Source organism: Agelaius tricolor, unplaced genomic scaffold, assembly GCF_023055355.1.
Source record: "Agelaius tricolor isolate 1412-34295 unplaced genomic scaffold, bAgeTri1.0.p SCAF_68, whole genome shotgun sequence".
NCBI lineage: Eukaryota > Metazoa > Chordata > Aves > Passeriformes > Icteridae > Agelaius > Agelaius tricolor.
Genome location: NW_027269328.1, coordinates 1,426,783 through 1,446,686, shown reverse-complemented (window position 1 = coordinate 1,446,686; position 19,904 = coordinate 1,426,783). Strand labels below are relative to the sequence as shown.

Genomic DNA, 19,904 nt, shown 5'->3' with positions numbered 1-19,904 from the left:
GCGAGAAGAGCGATGCAGACGATGAAGATGAGGAGGGTGAGGAAGGCCCCCGGGGTCGGGGCGGTGGCTCCGGGCTGGACTCACTCCAGGAACTCGAAGTTGGATTTCTTGTCCAGCGCGTTCTGGGGCATGTCCTTGTAGAACCTCCTGGGGACACGGGGACACCAGCATGAGACACGTGCCACCGTGTCCCCAATGTCCCCAGTGTCCCCCAATGTCCCCATGTCCTTGTAGAACCTCCTGGGGACACGGGGACACCAGCCTGTGACACGTGCCACCATGGCCCCATGTCCCCCATGTCCCTCCATGTCCCTTCATGACCCCCATGACCCCCTTGTCTCCATGTCCCTCCATGTCCCCACAGTCTCCATATTCCCCGTCCCTCCATGTCCCTCATGTCCCCCATGTCCTTCATGTCCCCACATCCCTGTGTCCCTCCTGTCCCAATGTCCCCCCATGTCCCCACATCCCCCATGTCCCTCCATGTCCCCCATGTCCCCCATGACCCCCTTGTCTCCATGTCCCGCCATGTCCCCACGTCCGTCCATGTCCCCCATTTCCTTCATGACCCCCTTGTCTCCATGTCCCCATGTCCCTCCACACCCTCATGTCCCTCATGTCCCCCTTGTCTCCATGTCCCCAATGTCTCCAGTGTCTCCCATGTCCCCCCATGTCCCTCCATGTCCCCCACGTCCCCACATCCCCATGTCCCCACGTCCCCATGTTCCCATGTCCCTCCATGTCCCCCATGTCCCCACGTCCCCCATGTCCCTCACATCCCCATGTTCCCATGTCCCTCCATGTCCCCCACGTCCCCACATCCCCATGTCCCCACGTCCCCCATGTCCCTCACATCCCCATGTTCCCATGTCCCTCCATGTCCCCCATGTCCCTCCATGTTCCCCATGTCCCTCACATCCCCATGTTCCCATGTCCCCCATGTCCCCCATGTCCCTCGTGTCCCTCGTGTCTCCCATGTCCCCACATCCCCCATGTCCCCCATGTCCCCCATGTCCTTCCATGTCCCTCCATGTCCCCATGTCCCTCGTGTGGGATGTCCCCACATCCTCCATGTCCCCCCATGTCCCCACAGTCTCCATATTCCCCGTCCCTCCATGTCCCTCATGTCCCCCATGTCCTTCATGTCCCCATGTCCCTGTGTCCCCCATGTCCCAATGTCCCCCCATATCCCCATGTCCCCATGTCCCTCCATGTCCCCCATGGTCCCTCCATGTCCCTCCATGTCCCCATGTCCCTCATGTCCCTCATGTGGGATGTCCCCACATCCTCCATGTCCCTCCATGTCCCCACAGTCTCCATATTCCCCGTCCCTCCATGTCCCTCATGTCCCCCATGTCCTTCATGTCCCCACATCCCTGTGTCCCTCATGTCCCAATGTCCCCCCATGTCCCCACATCCCCCATGTCCCCCTTGTCTCCATGTCCCTCCATGTCCCTCCATGACCCCCATGTCCCTCCACGTCCTCATGTCTTCATGTCCCCTATTTCCTTCATGACCCCCTTGTCTCCATGTCCCCATGTCCCTCCATGACCCTCATGTCCCCCATGTCCCCATGTCCCTCCATGTCCCCATGTCCCCCATGTCCCCATGTCCTTGTAGAACCTCCTGGGGACACGGGGACACCAGCATGTACCCATGTCCCCCAATGTCCCTCCATGTCCCCATGTCCCCCATGTCCCCACATCCCCAATGTCCCCATGTCCCCCCCGTCCCCTATGTCCCCCACATCCCCACACAGGGACACAAGGACAGAAGGACACAGGGACAGAAGGACACAGGGACAGAATGAGGCAGGTTCACAGGGGACATGGGGACAAGGGACACAGGGACAGGGGACACAGGGGACACTGGAACAGGAGACATGGGGACACAGGGACACATGGGGACATCGGGACACAGGGACAGGGGACACAGGGGACACCAGGATGGGGGCACAGGGACACAGGGACACATGGGGACAAGGGGACACAGGGACACAAGGCCAGGGGACACATGAGGACAAGGGGACACAGGGACAGGGGACACGGGGACACACAGAGGGACACAAGGACAGAAGGACACAGGGACAGTGGGACACATGGGGACAGGGGAGATGGGAACACAAAGACACAGGGACACAAAGACACAAGGACAGAGGGACACAAGGGGACACAAGGCCAGGGGACATACGGGGACAAGAGGACAAGGGACACGTGGGGACAAGGGGACACAGGGACAAAACGACACAGAGACAGAAAGACACAAGGACACAGGGCCAGGGGACATCAGGGAACACCAGGGACACAAAGGGACACCAGGGGACAGGGCCAGGCCATACCTGAGCTCAAGGCAGCCCAGCTGCAGCACCAGGGACACGAGGGGACAAAGGGACAGAGTGACACAGAGACACAGAGACACAAGTGACAGCAGGGGACACCAGGGGAGAGCAGGGGACACAGGGGACAGTGCCAGGCCATACCTGAGCTCGAGGCAGCCCAGCTGCAGCACCAGGGACATGAGGGGACAAAGGGACAGAGTGACACAGAGACACAAGGGACAGGGGACACAAAGGGACACCAGGGGACACCAGGGGACACAAAGGGACACCAGGGGACCGTACCTGAGCTCAAGGCAGCCCAGCTGCAGCACCAGAGACACGAGGGGACAAGGGGGACAAAGTGACACAGAGACACAAGGGACAGGGGACACCAGGGGACACAGGGGGAAAGCAGGGGGACAGGAGGGGACACAGGTGACACCAGGGGACACAGGTGACACCAGGGGACCGTACCTGAGCTGGAGGCAGCCCAGCTGCAGCACCAGAGACACAAGGGGACAAAGGGACAGAGTGACACAGAGACACAAGGGACAGGGGACACCAGGGGACACAGGTGACACCAGGGGACAGCAGGGGACAGCAGGGGACTGTACCTGAGCTCGAGGCAGCTCAGCTGCAGCGCCAGGGACACAAGGGGACAAAGGGACAGAGTGACACAGAGACAGAAGGGACAGGGGACACAAAGGGACACCTAGGGACACCAGGGGACACAAAGGGACACCAGGGGACCGTACCTGAGCTCGAGGCAGCCCAGCTGCAGCACCAGAGACACAAGGGGACAAGGGGGACAAAGTGACACAGAGACAGAAGGGACAGGGGACACCAGGGGACACAGGGGGACAGCAGGGGACAGCAGGGGACAGCAGGGGACACCAGGTGACACCAGGTGACACCAGGGGACCGTACCTGAGCTCGAGGCAGCCCAGCTGCAGCACCAGAGACACGAGGGGACAAAGGGACAGAGTGACACAGAGACAGAAGGGACAGGGGACACCAGGGGACACAGGTGACACCAGGGGACAGCAGGGGACAGCAGGGGACTGTACCTGAGCTGGAGGCAGCCCAGCTGCAGCGCCAGGGACACAAGGGGACAAAGGGACAGAGTGACAGAGACACAAGGGACAGGGGACACAGAAGGACAGCAGGGGGTACCAGGTGACACCAGGGGACACCAGGGGACAGGAGGGGACACCAGGGGACCGTACCTGAGCTCGAGGCAGCCCAGCTGCAGCGCCATGCCCTCGCTGACCTTGCTGGCGTAGTTCTGCATGTACTCACTGCGGAGCTGGGGACAGCGGGGACAGCGGGGACACTCAGGGGACACCCAGGGGACACTCAGGGGACACTCAGGGACACCCGGGGGACACCCAGGGGACACTCAGGGGACACTGGGGACACTCAGGGGACACTCAGGGGACACCCGGGGGACAGTGGGGGACCACTCAGGGACAGTGGGGATAGCAGGGAACACCCAGGGACACACAGGAACAGCAGGGGACACCCAGGGACACCTGGGGACACCAGGGGCAGTGGGGACATGGGGGGACAGCGGGGACAACAGGGGACACCTGGGGGCACCCAGGACAGCAGGGACAGCAGGGGATGGTGGCAGGGAACGGTGACAGGGATGGTGGCAGGGGATGGTGACAGGGGATGGTGACAGGGATAGTGGCAGGGATGGTGACAGGGATGGTGGCAGGGATGGTGACAGGGGATGGTGACAGGGATGGTGGCAGGGGATGGTGACAGGGAACGGTGACAGGGATGGTGGCAGGGATGGTGGCAGGGGATGGTGACAAGGATGGTGGCAGGGATGGTGGCAGGGATGGTGGCAGGGATGGTGACAGGGATGGTGGCAGGGGATGGTGGCAGGGATGGTGACAGGGATGGTGACAGGGATGGTGACAGGGATGGTGGCAGGGGATGGTGACAGGGATGGTGACAGGGATGGTGACAGGGGATGGTGACAGGATGGTGGCAGGGATGGTGACAGGGATGGTGACAGGGATGGTGACAGGGATGGTGGCAGGGATGGTGACAGGGGATGGTGACAGGGATGGTGACAGGGATGGTGACAGGGATGGTGGCAGGGGATGGTGGCAGGGATGGTGGCAGGGGATGGTGACAGGGAACGGTGGCAGGGATGGTGACAGGGATGGTGGCAGGGGATGGTGGCAGGGATGGTGGCAGGGATGGTGGCAGGGATGGTGGCAGGCAATGCCAGCACTGCCCACAGCCTCCCCCAACCCTGGATGTCCCTGGAGATCCCTGAATGTCCCTTGACAGCCCTGGATGTCCCTGAATGTCCCTGGATGCCTCTGGATGTCCCTGGATGTCCCTTGACAGCCCTGGACGTTCCTGGATGTCCCTCAATGTCCCTGGACATCCCTGAATGTCCCTGGATGCCCCTGGATGCCCCTGACTGTCCCTGGATGTCACTGAATGTCCCTTGACAGCCCTGGACCCTCTTGGATGTCCCTGGATGCCCCTGGACATCCCAGAACGTCCTTGAATGTCCCTGGATGCTCCTGACTCTCTCTGAATGCCCCTGGATGTCCCTGAATGTCCCTGGATGTCCCAGAACATCCTTGAACGTCCCTGGATGCTCCTGACTGTCCCTGGATGTCCCTGTATGTCCCTGAATGTCCCTTGACAGCCCTGGACCCTCTTGGATGTCCCTGGACATCCCTGAATGTCCCTTGACAGCCCTGGATGTCCCTGGACATCCCTGAATGTCCCTGGGTGTCCCTGGATGTCCCTGGATGTCCCTGGAGATCCCTGGATGTCCCTGAATGTCCCTTGACATCTCTGGATGTCCCTGGATGCCCCGGAATGTCCCTGGATGTCCATGGATGTCTCTGGATGTCCCTGGATATCCCTGGATCTCCCTGAATGTCCCTGAATGCCCCTGGATGTCCCTGGACATCCCTGGACGCTCCTGACTGTCCCTGGATGTCCCTGAATGTCCCTTGACATCTCTGGATGTCCCTGGATGCCCCGGAATGTCCCTGAATGTCCCTGAATCTCCCTGGATGTCCATGGATGTCTCTGGATGTCCCTGGAGATCCCTGGATGTCCCTGAATGTCCCTGGACATCCCTGAACATCCCTGGATGTCCCTGGACTTTCCTGGATGTCCCAGAACATCCTTGAACGTCCCTGGATGCTCCTGACTGTCCCTGGATGTCCCTGAATGTCCCTTGACAGCCCTGGACCCTCTTGGATGTCCCTGGACATCCCTGAATGTCCCTGAATGTCCCTTGACAGACCTGGATGTTCCTGGACATCCCTGAATGTCCCTGGGTGTCCCTGGATGTCCCTGGATGTCCCTGGAGATCCCTGGATGTCCCTGAATGTCCCTTGACATCTCTGGATGTCCCTGGATGCCCCGGAATGTCCCTGAATGTCCCTGAATCTCCCTGGATGTCCATGGATGTCTCTGGATGTCCCTGGAGATCCCTGGATGTCCCTGAATGCCCCTGGATGTCACTGGACGTCCCTGAACATCCCTGGACATCCCTCAATATCCCTGGATGTCCCTGAATGTCCCTGAATGGCCTTGATTGTCCCTGAATGTCCCTGAATGTCCCTGGATCTCCCTGGATGTCCCTGGACATCCCTGGACATCCTTCCTGCCCCCTCCCATCACCAGGACAGTGCCACCACCGCCACCCGAGGCGCCAAAACCTCAGGAATTTTGGGAATTTCGGGAATTTCCGGGAATCTGGGGGCTCCTGGAGCAGCCCTGACCTGCTGGTAGAAGTAGAGCAGCGTGGTCCTGTCCTCCTTGAAGCTCTCCATGAAATCCTCGGGCAGGTACCGGATCTGGAGGTCGTACCTGGGACACAAAAACCCCCCCGTGATGCCACCAACGCCACTCGCGGCAATTCCGGACAACGGGGACAATGGGGGACAATGGGGACAATCGGGATAAAGGGGAGAAAGGGGACAACGGGGATTAAGGGGAGAAAGGGGACAAGGGGGACAACAGGGACAAAGGGGACAATGGGGGACAATAGGGACAAGGGGAACAAAGGGAACAAGGGGGACAAAGGAGACGATGGGGACAATGGGGATAACAGGGACAAAGGGTGACAAAGGGAACAATGGGTATAAAGGCGACAAAGGGTGACCGTGGGGATAAAGGGGACAAACAAAGGAGACAATGGGGACAAAGGGGACAAAGGGGACAACAGGGACAAAGGGGACGACGGGGATAAAGGAGACAAAGGGTGACAGGGGGGATAAAGGGGACAATGGCAACAAAGGGGACAATGGGGAGAACGGGGGACAAAGGTGACAAAGGGGACAATGGGGAGAACGGGGACAAAGGGGACAATGGGGACAACAGGGACCAAGGGGACAAAGGGGACAAAGGGGACAATGGGGATAACGGGGACAAAGGGGACAGTTGGGATAAAGGGTGACAATGGCTACAAAGGGGACAAAGGGGATGATGGGGATAAAGGGGACAAAGGGGACAAAGGGTGACAGTGAGGATAAAGGAGACAAACAAAGGGGACAATGGGGACAATGGGTGACAAAGAGGACAAAGGGGACAACGGCAACAAAGGGGACAAAGGGGACAATGGGGAGAAAGGCGACAAAGGGGACAACGGGGAAAAAGGGGATAAAGGGAACAATGGGGACAGTGGGGACAACAGGCACAAAGGAGAAAATGGGGACAAAGGGGACAATGGGTGACAAAGGTTACAAAGTGGACAAAGGGGACAATAGGGACAAAGGGGACAACGGGGAACAAAAGGGACAAAGGGGACAAAGGGGTTGACGGGGACAATGGGGATAAGGGGGAGAAAGGGGACGATGGGGATAAAGGCGACAAAGGGGACAACGGGGACAACGGGGACAATCGGGATAAGGGTGACAATGGCAACAATGGCGACAATGGGGACAAAGGGGGACACCCATGGGGACAATGGGGAGAATGGGTGACAAAGGGGACAATCGGGATAAAGGGTGACAATGGGGACAAAGGGGACAAAGGGGACAAAGGGGACAATGGGGGAGAATGGGGACAAAGGGGGCAACAGGGACAATGTGGACAAAGGGGACAACAGGGACAATGGGGACAAAGGGGACAATGGGGATAAAGGGGACAAAGAAAGGGGACAAAGGGGACAATGGGTGACAAAGGGGACAACGGCAACAAAGGGGACAATGGGGAGAACGGGAACAAAGGGTGACAAAGGCGACAAAGGGGATAACGGGGGACAATGGGGACAACTGCAACAAAGGGGACAAAGGGGAGAAAGGGGAGAAAGGCGATGAAGGGGACAATGGGGACAAAGGAGACAAAGGGAACGATGGGGATGACGGCGAGAAAGGGGACAACAGGGACAAAGGGGACAATGGGGACAACGGGAACAAAGGTGACAAAGGGGACAAAGGGGACAACGGGACAATGGCTGACAAAGGGGGACAATAGAGACAACGGGGACAAAGGGGAAAAAGGGGACCATGGAGACAAAGGGGACAACGGGGACAATGGGGATAGAGGGGGACAAAGGGGAGAATGGGGACAAAGGGGACGATGGGGATAAAGGCAACAAAGGGGTGACAGTGGGGATAAAGGGGACAAACAAAGGGGACAGTGGGGACAACGGGGACAAAGGGGACAATGGGCACAATGGGGACAATGGGCACAAAGTGGACAATAGGTGACAGAGGGGACAATTGGGATAAAGGGCGACAATGGGGACAATGGGGATAACAGGGACAAAGGGTGACAAAGTGGACAAGGGCGACAAAGGGGACAATGAGGACAAAGGGCACAAAGTGGACAACGGGGATAAAGGGTGACAAAGGGGACAACGGGGAGAAAGGGGACAATCAGGATAAAGGGTGACAATGGCGACAATGGCGACAAAGGGGACAAAGGGGAGAACGGGGACAATGGGGACAATGGGATCAAAGGGAACAATGGGGGACAATGGGGACAATGGGTGACAAAGGGGACAATGGGGACAATGGGGACAAAGGGGACAATGGGTGACAAAGGGGACCATGGAGACAAAGGGGACAACGGGGACAACGGGGACAAAGGGGAGAAAGGAGACAATGGGTGACAATGGCAACAAAGGGGACAATGGGGACAAAGGGGGACAATGGGGATAAAGGGAACAATGGAGACAAAGGGGACAAAGGGGAGAATGGGGAACAATGGGGACAACGGGGACAACGGGCACAACGGGCACAACGGGAACAATGGGGACAATGGGGACAAAGGGAACAACGGGGACAACGGGGACAAAGGGGAGAAAGGAGACAATGGGTGACAATGGGGACAAAGGGGGACAATGGGGATAAAGGGAACAATGGAGACAAAGGGGACAAAGGGGAGAATGGGGACAACGGGCACAACGGGGGACAAAAGGGACAAAGGGGACAACGGGAACAACGGGGACAATGGGGACAAAGGGAACAACGGGGACAATGGGGACAAAGGGGACAACGGGGATAACAGGGACAAAGGGGAGAAAGGGGACAAAGGTTACAAAGGGGACAAAGGGGACAATGGGGATAAAGGGGACAAAGGGTGACAGTGTGGATAAAGGGGACAAACAAAGGGGACAATGGGGGACAAAGGGGACAACGGGAACAAAGGGAACAACAAGGACAAAGGGGACAATGGGGATAAAGGGGACAATGGAGACAACAGGGACAAAGGGGAAAAGGGGGGACCATGGAGACAAAGGGGACAACGGGGACAAAGGGGACAACAGGGATAATAGGGACAAAGGAGAAAATGGGGACAATGGGGACAAAGGGGACAAAGGGTGACAAAGGGGACAAAGGGTGACAAAGATGACAAAGAGGACAAAGGGTGACAATGCCACCGCCCCCATGTGCGCGTGTCCCACCTCCACTCGGCCTCGGGGTGCCGGCGCTCGTACTTGCGCCGCGCCTGTGCCACGGTGAGGCGCGGGTGCAGCCAGTGCTCCTGCTGCGACTTGAGGTGCTTGAGGCGCAGCCCGTAGCAGCCGGGCAGGCGGATGGCCGGCCCCACGCGGCCGCTCTGCAGGATCGAGCGGATCACCTCCTGTGGGACGGGGGGATAAAAACAGGGGGGAAAAACAGGGATCTGGTGAGGAGGGATCACCTCCTGGGGGGGAAACAGGGATCTGGTGAGGAGGGATCACCTCCTGGGGGGGAAACAGGGATCTGGTGAGGAGGGATCACCTCCTGGGGGGGAAACAGGGATCTGGTGAGGAGGGATCAGCTCCTGGGGAGAGGGATAAAAACAGGAATCTGGTGAGGAGGGATCACTTCCTGGGGGGGGGAACAGGGATCTGGTGAGGTGGGATCACCTCCTGGGGAAATGGGATAAAAACAGGGATCTGGTGAGGAGGGATCCACTCCTGGGGACAGGGGGCAAAAACAGGGATCTGGTGAGGAGGGATCACCTCCTGTGGGATGGGGAAAAACAGGGATCTGGTGAGGAGGGATCCACTCCTGTTGGGGAAACAGGGATAAAAACAGGGATCTGGTGAGGAGGGATCCACTCCTGGGGAAATATGGGAGGGGGGTGTGTAAAAACAGGGATCAGCTCCTGGGGAGATGGGGAAAACCAGGGATCTGGTGAGGAGGGATCACCTCCTGTTGGGGAAAACAGGGATCTGGTGAGGAGGGATCCACTCCTGGGGACAGGATAAAAACAGGGATCTGGTGAGCAGGGATCACCTCCTTGGGGGGAGAGATGGGGGGGAAAAACAGGGATCACCTCCTGGGGACAGGGATAAAAACAGGGATCAATTCCTGGGGAGGGGGGGAAAACCCCCAGGGATCTGGTGAGGAGGGATCCACTCCTGGGGAAATGGGATCGGGGAAAACAGGGATCAGCTCCTGGGGAGATGGGATAAAAACAGGGATCAGCTCCTGAGGACGGGGGGAAAAACCAGGGATCTGGTGAGGAGGGATCAATTCTTGGGGGGGGGGGGGGGGGGGGAGAGATGGGGGGGGGGGAAAACAGGGATCAACTCCTGGGGAGGGGGAAAAAACCCCAGGGATCTGGTGAGGAGGGATCAACTTCTGGGGAAATGGGGGGAAACAGGGATCAACTCCTGGGGAGAGGAATGAAAACAGGGATCAAACTCCTGGGAGGGGGGGAAAAACCAGGGATCAAGTCCTGGGGAAACGGGGGCGAAAAACAGGGATCAGCTCCTGGGGAGTTGTGGAAAACCAGGGATCTGGTGAGGAGGGATCAATTCCTGGGGAGGGGGGGGAAAACAGGGATCAGCTCCTGGGGAGAGGGATGAGGGGGAAAAACAGGGATCTGGTGAGGAGGGATCAATTCCTGGGGAGAGGGATAAAAATAGGGATCAGCTCCTGGGGAGATGGGGAAAAACAGGGATCAACTCCTGGGGAGATGGACTGGGGGGAAAACAGGGATCAACTCCTGGAGAGATGGACTGGGGGGAAAACAGGGATCAACTCCTGGAGAGATGGATGAAAACAGGGATCTGGTGAGGAGGGATCAACTTCTGGGGCGGGGGGGGGGGGGGGGGGGGGAACAGGGATCAACTCCTGGGGGGAAAAAACCCCCAGGGATCTGGTGAGTGGGGATCCCACAGGATCAACTCCTGGGGGGAAAAAAGCGGGATCAATCCCAGCCCAGCCGGGAATCCCTTCCCAGGATCCCAGCATCCCAAGCTCCCCTTTCCCACTGGAAGCCATTCCCTGGCTCCTGCCCCTCCAGCCCTTGCCCCAATCCCAGCTCTCCTGGAGCCCCTTTGGGATGGGGAAGCGGCTCCAACCCATCCCAGCCCAGAATTCCCAATCTCAGCCCCGAATTCTCAATCCCAGCCCCAAAATTCCCAATCCCAACCTCAAATTCCCAATCTCAGCCCCACATTTCCAATCCCAAATCCAGATTCCCAACCCCAGCCCCGAATTTCCAATTCGTGCCCCAAATTCCCAATCCCAGCCCCAAATTTTCCAATCCCAACCCCAAATTCTCAATCCCAGCCCCGGATTCCCAGTCCCAGCCCCGAGTTCCAAATTTCTGCCCCAAATTCCCAGTTCCCAGCCCCGAATTCCCAATCCAAACCCCGAATTCCCACCCCCAAATTCCCAATTCCCAGTCCCAAATTCCCAATTTCTGCCCCAAATTCCCAATCCCAGCCCCGGATTCTCAATCCAAACCCCAAATTCCCAATTCCCACCCCCAAATTCCCAATTCCCACCCCCAAATTCCCAATTTCTGCTCTGAATTCCCAATCTCAGCCCTGAAATCCCAACGCCAGCCCTGAATTCCCAAATTCCTGCCCCGAATTCCCAATCCCAACCCTGAATCCCCAATCCCAGCCCCGGATTCCCAACCCCAACCCCAAATTCCCATTTTGTGCCCCGAATTCCCAATCCCAGCCCTGAATTCTCAACCCCAACCCCAAATTCCCAATTTCTGCCCCAAATTCCCAATCCCAACCCCAAATTCCCAATTTCTGCCCTGAATTCCCAATCCCAACCCCGAATTCCCATTTTGTGCCCCAAATGCCCAATCCCCAGCCCTGAATTCCCAAATTCCTGCCCTGAATTCCCATTTTGTGCCCCGAATTCCCAATCCCAGCCCTGAATTCCCATTTTACACCCCAAATTCCCAATTTTTGCCCCAAATTTCCAATTCCAGCCCTGAATTCCCAATCCCAGCCACAAATTCCCAATCCCAACCCCAAATTCCCAATCCCCAGCCCCGAATTCCCAACCCCAAACCCCGAATTCCCGAATTTCCCGCCCTTTCCCCCCTACCCGTATCTCGGTGCCCACGGAGCACTTGACCAGCTTGAAGTTCTTGCCCAGGTTGAAGCTGTTGCTGTAGAAGCAAACCTTGAGGATGTGCGTCTCCTCCTCCTCCCCTTCCTCCTCCCCTTCCTCCTCCTCCTCCTGGTGGTGGTGGTGGGGATCCCGGGGCGGATCCCGGGGCGGATCCCGGTGGGGATCGGGATCCGGCGCGTCCATGGCCTCGAGGGCGCCGGGGAGGCTGCGGGCGGAGGCGCTGCGGGGCCGGGCCAGGGGCTCGGGGAGCGTGGGCGTCCTCAGGAGAGCAGCCCCGGGCGGGGCCTCAGGGGAGGAACATCCCTGCCCTGCCGGGAGGGGGCGGCAGGGTGAGAAATGGGGAGGGGAAAATGGGGGGAAATGGGGGGAAATGGGGGGAAATGGGGGGAAAATGGGGGAAAGGGGGGAAAAGAGTGAAAAGGGAAAAGGAAGGGAAAATGAAGGGAAAAGAGGGAAGGGCAAAAGGGAAAAAGGGGAGAAGGGAGAAAAGGGGGAAAAAGGAGAAAAGGGGAAATGGGGGAAAAGGAAGGGAAAATGAAGGGAAAGGGGGAAGGGGAAAAGGGAAAAGGGGGAAAGGGGAAATGGAAGGGGAAGGAAGGGGGAAAGGGGGGAAAGGAAGGGGAAAGGGGGGAAAAGAGGGAAAAGGGGAAAAAGGGGAAAAAAGGGGAAAGGGGAAAAGGGGAAAGGGAAAAAGGGAAGGGAAAAGGAAGGGGAAAGGGGGAAGGGGAAATGGAAAAGGGGAAAAAGGGGAGGGAAATGGGGGCAAGGGGGAAAAGGAGAAAAGGGGGCAAAAGGGGGAAAAGAGGGAAAAGGAAGGGAAATGGGAAGGGGAAAAGGGGAAAGGGGAAAAGGGAAAAGGGGGAAAGGGGAAATGGAAGGGGGAAAGGGGGAAGGGGAAAAGGGAAAATGGGAAAGGGGAAATGGGAAAGGGGAAAAGGGGGGGAAATCAGGGAAAGGGGGAAAAGGAGAAAAGGGGGGAAAAGGGGGAAAAGGAGAAAAGGGGGAAAGGGGGGAAAAGGGGAAGAGGGGGAAAAGGGAAAAAAGGGAAAATGGGGGAAAAAAGGGGAAAGGGGAAAAGGGGAAGGGAAAAAGGGAAGGGGAAAGGAAGGGGAAAGGGGAAAAGGGAAAATGGGAAAGGGGAAATGGGAAAGGGGAAAAGGGGGGGAATCAGGGAAAGGGGGAAAAGGAGAAAAGGGGGGAAAAGGGAAAAGGAAGGGAAAATGAAGGGAAAGGGGGAAGGGGAAAAGGGGGAAAAGGGGGAAAAGGGGGAAAAGGAGAAAAGGGGGAAAGGGGGGAAAGGGGGAAAAGAGGGAAAAGGGGGAAAAGGGAAAAGGGAAAAGGAAGAAAAATGGGAAGGGGTAAAGGGGGAAAGGGAAAAAAGGGAAAATGGGGGAAAAATGAGGGGAAAGGGGAAATGGAAGGGGAAAGGAAGGGGAAAGGAAGAGGAAAGGGGGAAGGGGAAATGGAAGAGAAAAGGGGAAAATGGGAAATGGGGAAATGGGAAAGGGGAAAAGGGGGAAAAGAGGGGGAAAGGGGGAAAAGGAAGGGAAATGGGAAGGGGAAAAGGGGGAAGGGGGGAAAAGGGGAAAAGGGGGAAGGGGAAAAGGAAAAAGGGAAAAGGGGAAAAGAGGGAAAAGGGAAAAAAGGGAAAATGGGGGGAAAAAGGGGGAAAGGGGAAAGGGAAAAGGGAAGGAGAAAGGAAGGGGAAATGGAAGAGAAAAGGGGAAAAAGGGGAAAAGGGGAAATGAGAAAGGGGAAATGGGGGAAAGGGGGAAAAGGGGGAAAAGGGGGAAAAGGGGGAAAAGGGGGAAAAGGGGGAAAAGGGAAAAGGAAAGAAAATGGGAAGGGGAAAAGGGGGAGGGGGAAAAGGGAAAAGGGGAAAAGAGGGAAAAGGGAAAAGGAAGGGAAAATGAAGGGAAAAGAGGGAAGGGGAAAAGGGAAAAAGGGGAGAAGGGAAAAAAGGGGTGAAAAAGGAGAAAAGGGGGAATGGGGGAAAGGGGGAAAAGGAAGGGAAAATGAAGGGAAAGGGGGAAGGGGAAAAGGGAAAAGGGGGAAAAGGGGGAAAAGGGGGAAAGGGGAAATGGAAGGGGGAAAGGGGGAAGGGGAAATGGAAGAGAAAAGGGGAAAAGGGGAAATGGGAAAGGGGAAAAGGGGGGGAAATGGGGGAAAGGGGGAAAAGGAGAAAAGGGGGGAAAGAGGGAAAAGAGGGAAAAGAGGGAAAAGGGGGAAAAGGGAAAAGGAAGGGAAAATGAAGGGAAAGGGGGAAGGGGAAAAGGGGGGAAAGGGGGAAAGGGGGAAAAGGAGAAAAAGGGGGGGAAAGGGGAAAAGAGGGAAAAGGAAAAAAGAGGGAAAAGGGAGAAAAGGGGAAATGGGGAAAAAGGGGAAATGGGGAAAAAGGGAGAAATGGGAAAAGGGGAAAAGGGAAACAGGAAAAATGGGAAAGGGGGAAAGGGGGCAAGTGACAATGATGTCCCCACCCTGCCCAGAGCAATGCCCGTGCCCCTGACACCTCCAGAGCCACTTCCACGTCCCCAACACCTCCACAGTGACCCCTCCACGTCCCTGTCACCTCCAGAGTGACATCTCTGTGTCCCTGTCACCTCCACAGCGACCCCTCCGTGTCCCTGTCACCTCCACAGTGACACCTCTGCGTCCCTGTCACCTCCACAACGACACCTCCGTGTCCCTGTCACCTCCACAGTGACACCTCTGTGTCCCCAACACCTCCTCAGGGACATCTCCATGTCCCTGTCACTTCCAAATCAACACCTCTGTCCTTGTCACCTCCACGGTGTCACCTCCATGGCGACATCTCTGTGTCCCTGTCACCTCCAGAGCTCTATCTCTGTCCTTGTCACCTGCACAGCAAAATCTGTGTCCCCAACATCACCTCCAGAGTGACACCTGTGTCCCCGTCACTTCCAGAGCAACATCTCTGTCCTTGTCACCCCCAGAACCCCTCGGTGTCCCCAGCACTTCCAGAGCAACATCTCCGTGTCCTTGTCACCTCCGGAGGAACATCTCTATGTCCCTGTCACCCCCAAAACAACACCTGTGTCCTTGTCACCTCCAGAACCCCTCGGTGTCCCCAGCACTTCCAGAGGAACATCTCCATGTCCTTGTCACCTCCCGAGCCATTGCCAACACCTGGGCCATTGCCACCTCCAGTGTCACCTCCATGTCCCTGTCACCTCCATGGTGACACCTCCATGTCCCTGTCACCTCCATGGTGACACCTCCATGTCCTTGTCACCTCCATGGTGACAGCTCTGTGTCCCTGTCATCCCCAGAGTGACAGTACCATGTCCCTGTCATCTCCACGGTGACACCTCCATGTCCTTGTCACCTTCACAGTGACACCTCCATGTCCTTGTCATCTCCAGAGTGACACCTCCCTGTCCCTGTCACCTCCATGGTGACCTCTCCATGTCCTTGTCACCTTCGTGATGACACCTCCATGTCCCTGTCACCTCCATGGTGACACCTCCATGTCCCTGTCACCTCCACAGCAACACCTCCATGTCCTTGTCACCTTCATGGTGACACCTCCATGTCCTTGTCACCTCCACAGTGACATCTCCATATCCTTGTCACCTTCATGATGACACCTCCATGTCCTTGTCACTTCCACGGTGACACTTCCATGTCCCTGTCACCCCCAGAGTGACAGTACCATGTCCCTGTCATCTCCACAGCAACACCTCCATGTCCTTGTCACCTTCATGGTGACACCTCCATGTCCTTGCCACCTCCACAGTGACATGTCCATATCCTTGTCACCTTCACAGCGACACCTCCATGTCCTTGTCACCTCCAGAGCAACACATTTGTGTCCTTGTCACCTCTGAACCAAGACCTGTGTCCCTGTCACCTCCAGGTCCCTGTCACCTCCAAAGCAACACATTTGTGTCCTTGTCACCTCTGAACCTCTCTGTCTTTGTCACCTCCAAAACAACACCTGTGTCCCTGTCACCTCCATGGCAACATCTCCGTGTCCTTGTCACCTCCAGAACCCCTCGGTGTCCCCAGCATTTCCAGAGGAACATCTCCATGTCCTTGTCACCTCCCGAGCCATTGCCAACACCTGGGCCATTGCCACCTCCAGTGTCACCTCCAAGTCCTTGTCACCACCACGGTGTCACCTCCGTTTCCTTGTCACCTCCACGGTGACACCCCTATGTCCCTGTCATCTCCAGAGTGACACCTCCATGTCCCTGTCAACACCACAGTGTCACCTCCATGTCCTTGTCACCTCCACAGTGACACCTCCATATCCTTGTCACCTTCATGATGACACCTCCATGTCCTTGTCACCTTCACAGCAACACCTCCATGTCCTTGTCACCTCCACGGTGACACCTCCATGTCCCTGTCACCTCCAGAATGTCACCTCCATGTCCTTGTCACCTTCACAGCGACACCTCCATGTCCTTGTCACCTCCAGAGCAACACATTTGTGTCCTTGTCACCTCTGAACCTCTCTGTCTTTGTCACCTCCAAAACAACACCTGTGTCCTTGTCACCTCCAGAGCAACATCTCTGTGTCCCTGTCACCTCCAGAACCCCTCGGTGTCCCCAGCATTTCCAGAGGAACATCTCCATGTCCTTGTCACCTCCCGAGCCATTGCCACTGCCAGTGTCACCTCCATGTCCCTGTCATCTCCAGAGTGACACCTTCATGTCCCTGTCACCTTCACAGTGACACCTCCATGTCCTTGTCACCTTCATGATGACACCTCCATGTCCTTGTCTCCTCCAGGGTGACAGCTCCATGTCCCTGTCACCTCCATGGTGACACCTTCATGTCCCTGTCATCTCCAGAGTGACACCTCCATGTCCTTGTCACCTTCACAGTGACACCTCCATGTCCTTGTCATCTCCAGAGTGACACCTCCATATCCATGTCACCTCCATGGTGACATCTCCATGTCCTTGTCACCTCCACAGTGACACCTTCATGTCCTCGTCACCTTCATGATGACACCTCCATGTCCTTGTCACCTCCACAGTGACACCTCTGTCTCCCTGTCACCACCACAGCAACACCTCCATGTCCCTGTCACCTCCATGGTGACACCTCCATGTCCCTGTCACCTTCACAGTGACACCTCCATGTCCCTGACACCTTTGTGATGACACCCCTATGTCCCTGTCACCTCCAGAGTGACACCTTCATGTCCTTGTCACCTCCACAGTGACACCTCTGTCTCCCTGTCACCACCACAGCAACACCTCCGTGTCCTTGTCACCTCCACGGTGACACCCCCATGTCCCTGTCACCTCCAGAGTGACACCTCCGTGTCCCAGTCACCTTCATGATGACACCTCCATGTCCCTGTCACCTCCACAGTGTCACCTCCCTGTCCCTGTCACCTCCAGAGTGACCCCACTCCCACCTTGACTCAGACCAATTATCGCCTTCATTTTTAGAGGGGACAAAAAACCCAAAAACCCCAAATCTGCTTAAAAATGTCACCGCAGCCAAAGGGGAAACGGCTCCAAGCCTCCCTTCCCAAAAAAAAATAAATTGGGATGAGGGTCTGGGGTGATCCCAAATTTTGGGATCCAAAGGGATTTGGGATTTGGGATTTTTAGAGGGGATAAAAAATCCCAAATCTGCTGAAAAATTTCATTGCAACCAGAGGTGAAACAGCTCCAACCCTCCCGTCCCAGAAATAAAAAACTGGGATGAGGATCTGGGGTGATCCCGAATTTTGGGATCCAAAGGGATCCCAAATTGGGATTAAAAAAAAAAAACAAAAATCCCAAATCTGCCTTAAAAATGTCACCACAACCAAACGGCTCCAACCCTCCCTTCCCAGAAATAAAAACTGGGATGAGGATCTGGGGTGATCCCGAATTCTGGGATCCAAAGGGATTTGGGATTTTTAGAGGGGATAAAAACCCCAAAAATCCCAAATCTGCCGAAAATTTTCACTGCAACCAGAGGTGAAACTGCTCCAACCCTCCCGTCCCAGAAATAAAAATTGGGATGAGGACCTGGGGTGATCCCAAATTGGGATAAAAAATCCCAAAAATCCCAAATCTGCCTTAAAAATTTCATTGCAACCAGAGGTGAAACTGCTCCAACCCTCCCTTCCCAGAAATAAAAATTGGGATGAGGATTTGGGGTGATCCCAAATTTTGGGATCCAAAGGGATCCCAAATCACGTGATTTGGGATTTTTAGAGGGGATAAAAAACCCACAAAAATCCCAAATCTGCCTTAAAAATGTCACCACAACCAAACGGCTCCCACCCTCCCTTCCCAGAAAAAAACTGGGATGAGGATCTGGGGTGATCCCAAATTTTGGGATCCAAAGGGATTTGGGATTTTTAGAGGGGATAAAAACCCCAAAAATCCCAAATCTGCCGAAAATTTTCACTGCAACCAGAGGTGAAACAGCTCCAACCCTCCCGTCCCAGAAATAAAAATTGGGATGAGGATCTGGGGTGATCCCAAATTTTGGGATACAAAGGGATCCCAAATCGGGATAAAAACCCCCAAAAATCCCAAATCTGCTTAAAAATTTCACCACAACCAAACGGCTCCAACCCTCCCTTCCCAGAAATAAAAACTGGGATGAGGATCTGGGGTGATCCCGAATTCTGGGATCCAAAGGGATTTGGGATTTTTAGAGGGGATAAAAACCCCAAAAATCCCAAATCTGCCGAAAATTTTCACTGCAACCAGAGGTGAAACTGCTCCAACCCTCCCGTCCCAGAAATAAAAATTGGGATGAGGATCTGGGGTGATCCCAAATTTTGGGATCCAAAGGGATCCCAAATCGGGATAAAAACCCCCAAAATCCCAAATCTGCTTTAAAATTCCAACCAAAGGTGAAACGGCTCCAACCCTCCTTTCCCAGAAAAAAAATTGGGATGAGGACCTGGGGTGATCCCAAATCGGGATAAAAAAATCCCAAAAATCCCAAATCTGCCGAAAAATTTCATTGCAACCAGAGGTGAAACGGCTCCAACCCTCCTTTCCCAGAAAAAAAAATGGGATGAGGATCTGGGGTAATCCCAAATTTTGGAATCCAAAGGGATCCCAAATCACGTGATTTGGGATTTTTAGAGGGGATAAAAAACCCACAAAAATCCCAAATCTGCTTTAAAAATTTCACCACAACCAAACGGCTCCAACCCTCCCTTCCCAGAAATAAAAACTGGGATGAGGATCTGGGGTGACCCCAAATTCTGGGATCCAAAGGGATCCCAAATTTTGCCGTTCCCGAGGGTTTTCGGGAATGCCGCGGGGCTGTCCCGGGTTGGGTGCGGGAGCCCCGGGCGGGCCCCGCTGGCGTCGGGCGGTGCCGGGAGGGAGCAAAGGTGCGGCCGGAGGAGCCTCTGGAACAACGAGGAATTCCACATCCGGAGGAGCCTCTGGAACCTGGAATTCCGGCTCCGGAGGAGTTCGGGTTAACGATTAAACCGCCGGGGGAAGGGATCCGGGGCTGGGAGAGCAGCTGGGAATGTGCAGCTGGATCAGGGGAGGATCCAGGGAATCCTTGGAGCCGCTTCCCCATCCCAAAGGGGCTCCAGGAGAGCTGGGATTGGGGCAAGGGCTGGAGGGGCAGGAGCCAGGGAATGGCTTCCAGTGGGAAAGGGGAGCTTGGGATGCTGGGATCCTGGGAAGGGATTCCCGGCTGGGCTGGGATTCCCAGAGAATCCCTGGATCCCTGGCAGTGTCCAAGGGTGGATTTGGAGCACCCTGGGATGGTGGGAAGTGTCCCTGGGATGGGATTGAAGGTCCATGGATCCCATCCCAAACCA

The 19,904-nt window shown here is 56.1% G+C and overlaps 1 protein-coding gene and 1 long non-coding RNA gene across 14 annotated transcripts in view; both read right to left on the bottom strand.

The window, feature by feature from the left end:
• Positions 1-19,904, bottom strand: part of PTK2B (protein tyrosine kinase 2 beta) — a 102,492-nt gene that overhangs the window by 58,968 nt on the left and 23,620 nt on the right. For 9 of the 10 annotated variants that reach the window (XM_071417169.1, XM_071417170.1, XM_071417175.1 and 6 more), the window contains exons 2-6: positions 12,103-12,437; positions 9,219-9,397; positions 6,088-6,175; positions 3,544-3,623; positions 85-147 (exon numbers count right to left, since the gene is read on the bottom strand). In XM_071417169.1, the coding sequence (XP_071273270.1) occupies positions 85-147; positions 3,544-3,623; positions 6,088-6,175; positions 9,219-9,397; positions 12,103-12,437 (745 nt within the window). Of the gene's footprint in view, positions 1-84; positions 148-2,479; positions 2,505-3,543; positions 3,624-6,087; positions 6,176-9,218; positions 9,398-12,102; positions 12,438-19,904 lie in introns of those variants that run through there. The other variant, XM_071417176.1, reaches the window with a different exon arrangement.
• Positions 14,125-19,703, bottom strand: LOC139584861 (uncharacterized). Of its 4 annotated transcripts, none has more exons than XR_011676858.1 (3): positions 15,180-19,703; positions 14,928-15,033; positions 14,125-14,791 (listed from the first exon to the last, which is right to left on the bottom strand). It is a non-coding gene; the product is annotated as an uncharacterized lncRNA (long non-coding RNA). The 4 variants fall into 4 exon arrangements; XR_011676859.1 differs by having other exon boundaries at positions 14,125-14,822; positions 14,959-15,033; XR_011676860.1 differs by having other exon boundaries at positions 14,928-15,382; positions 15,476-19,703.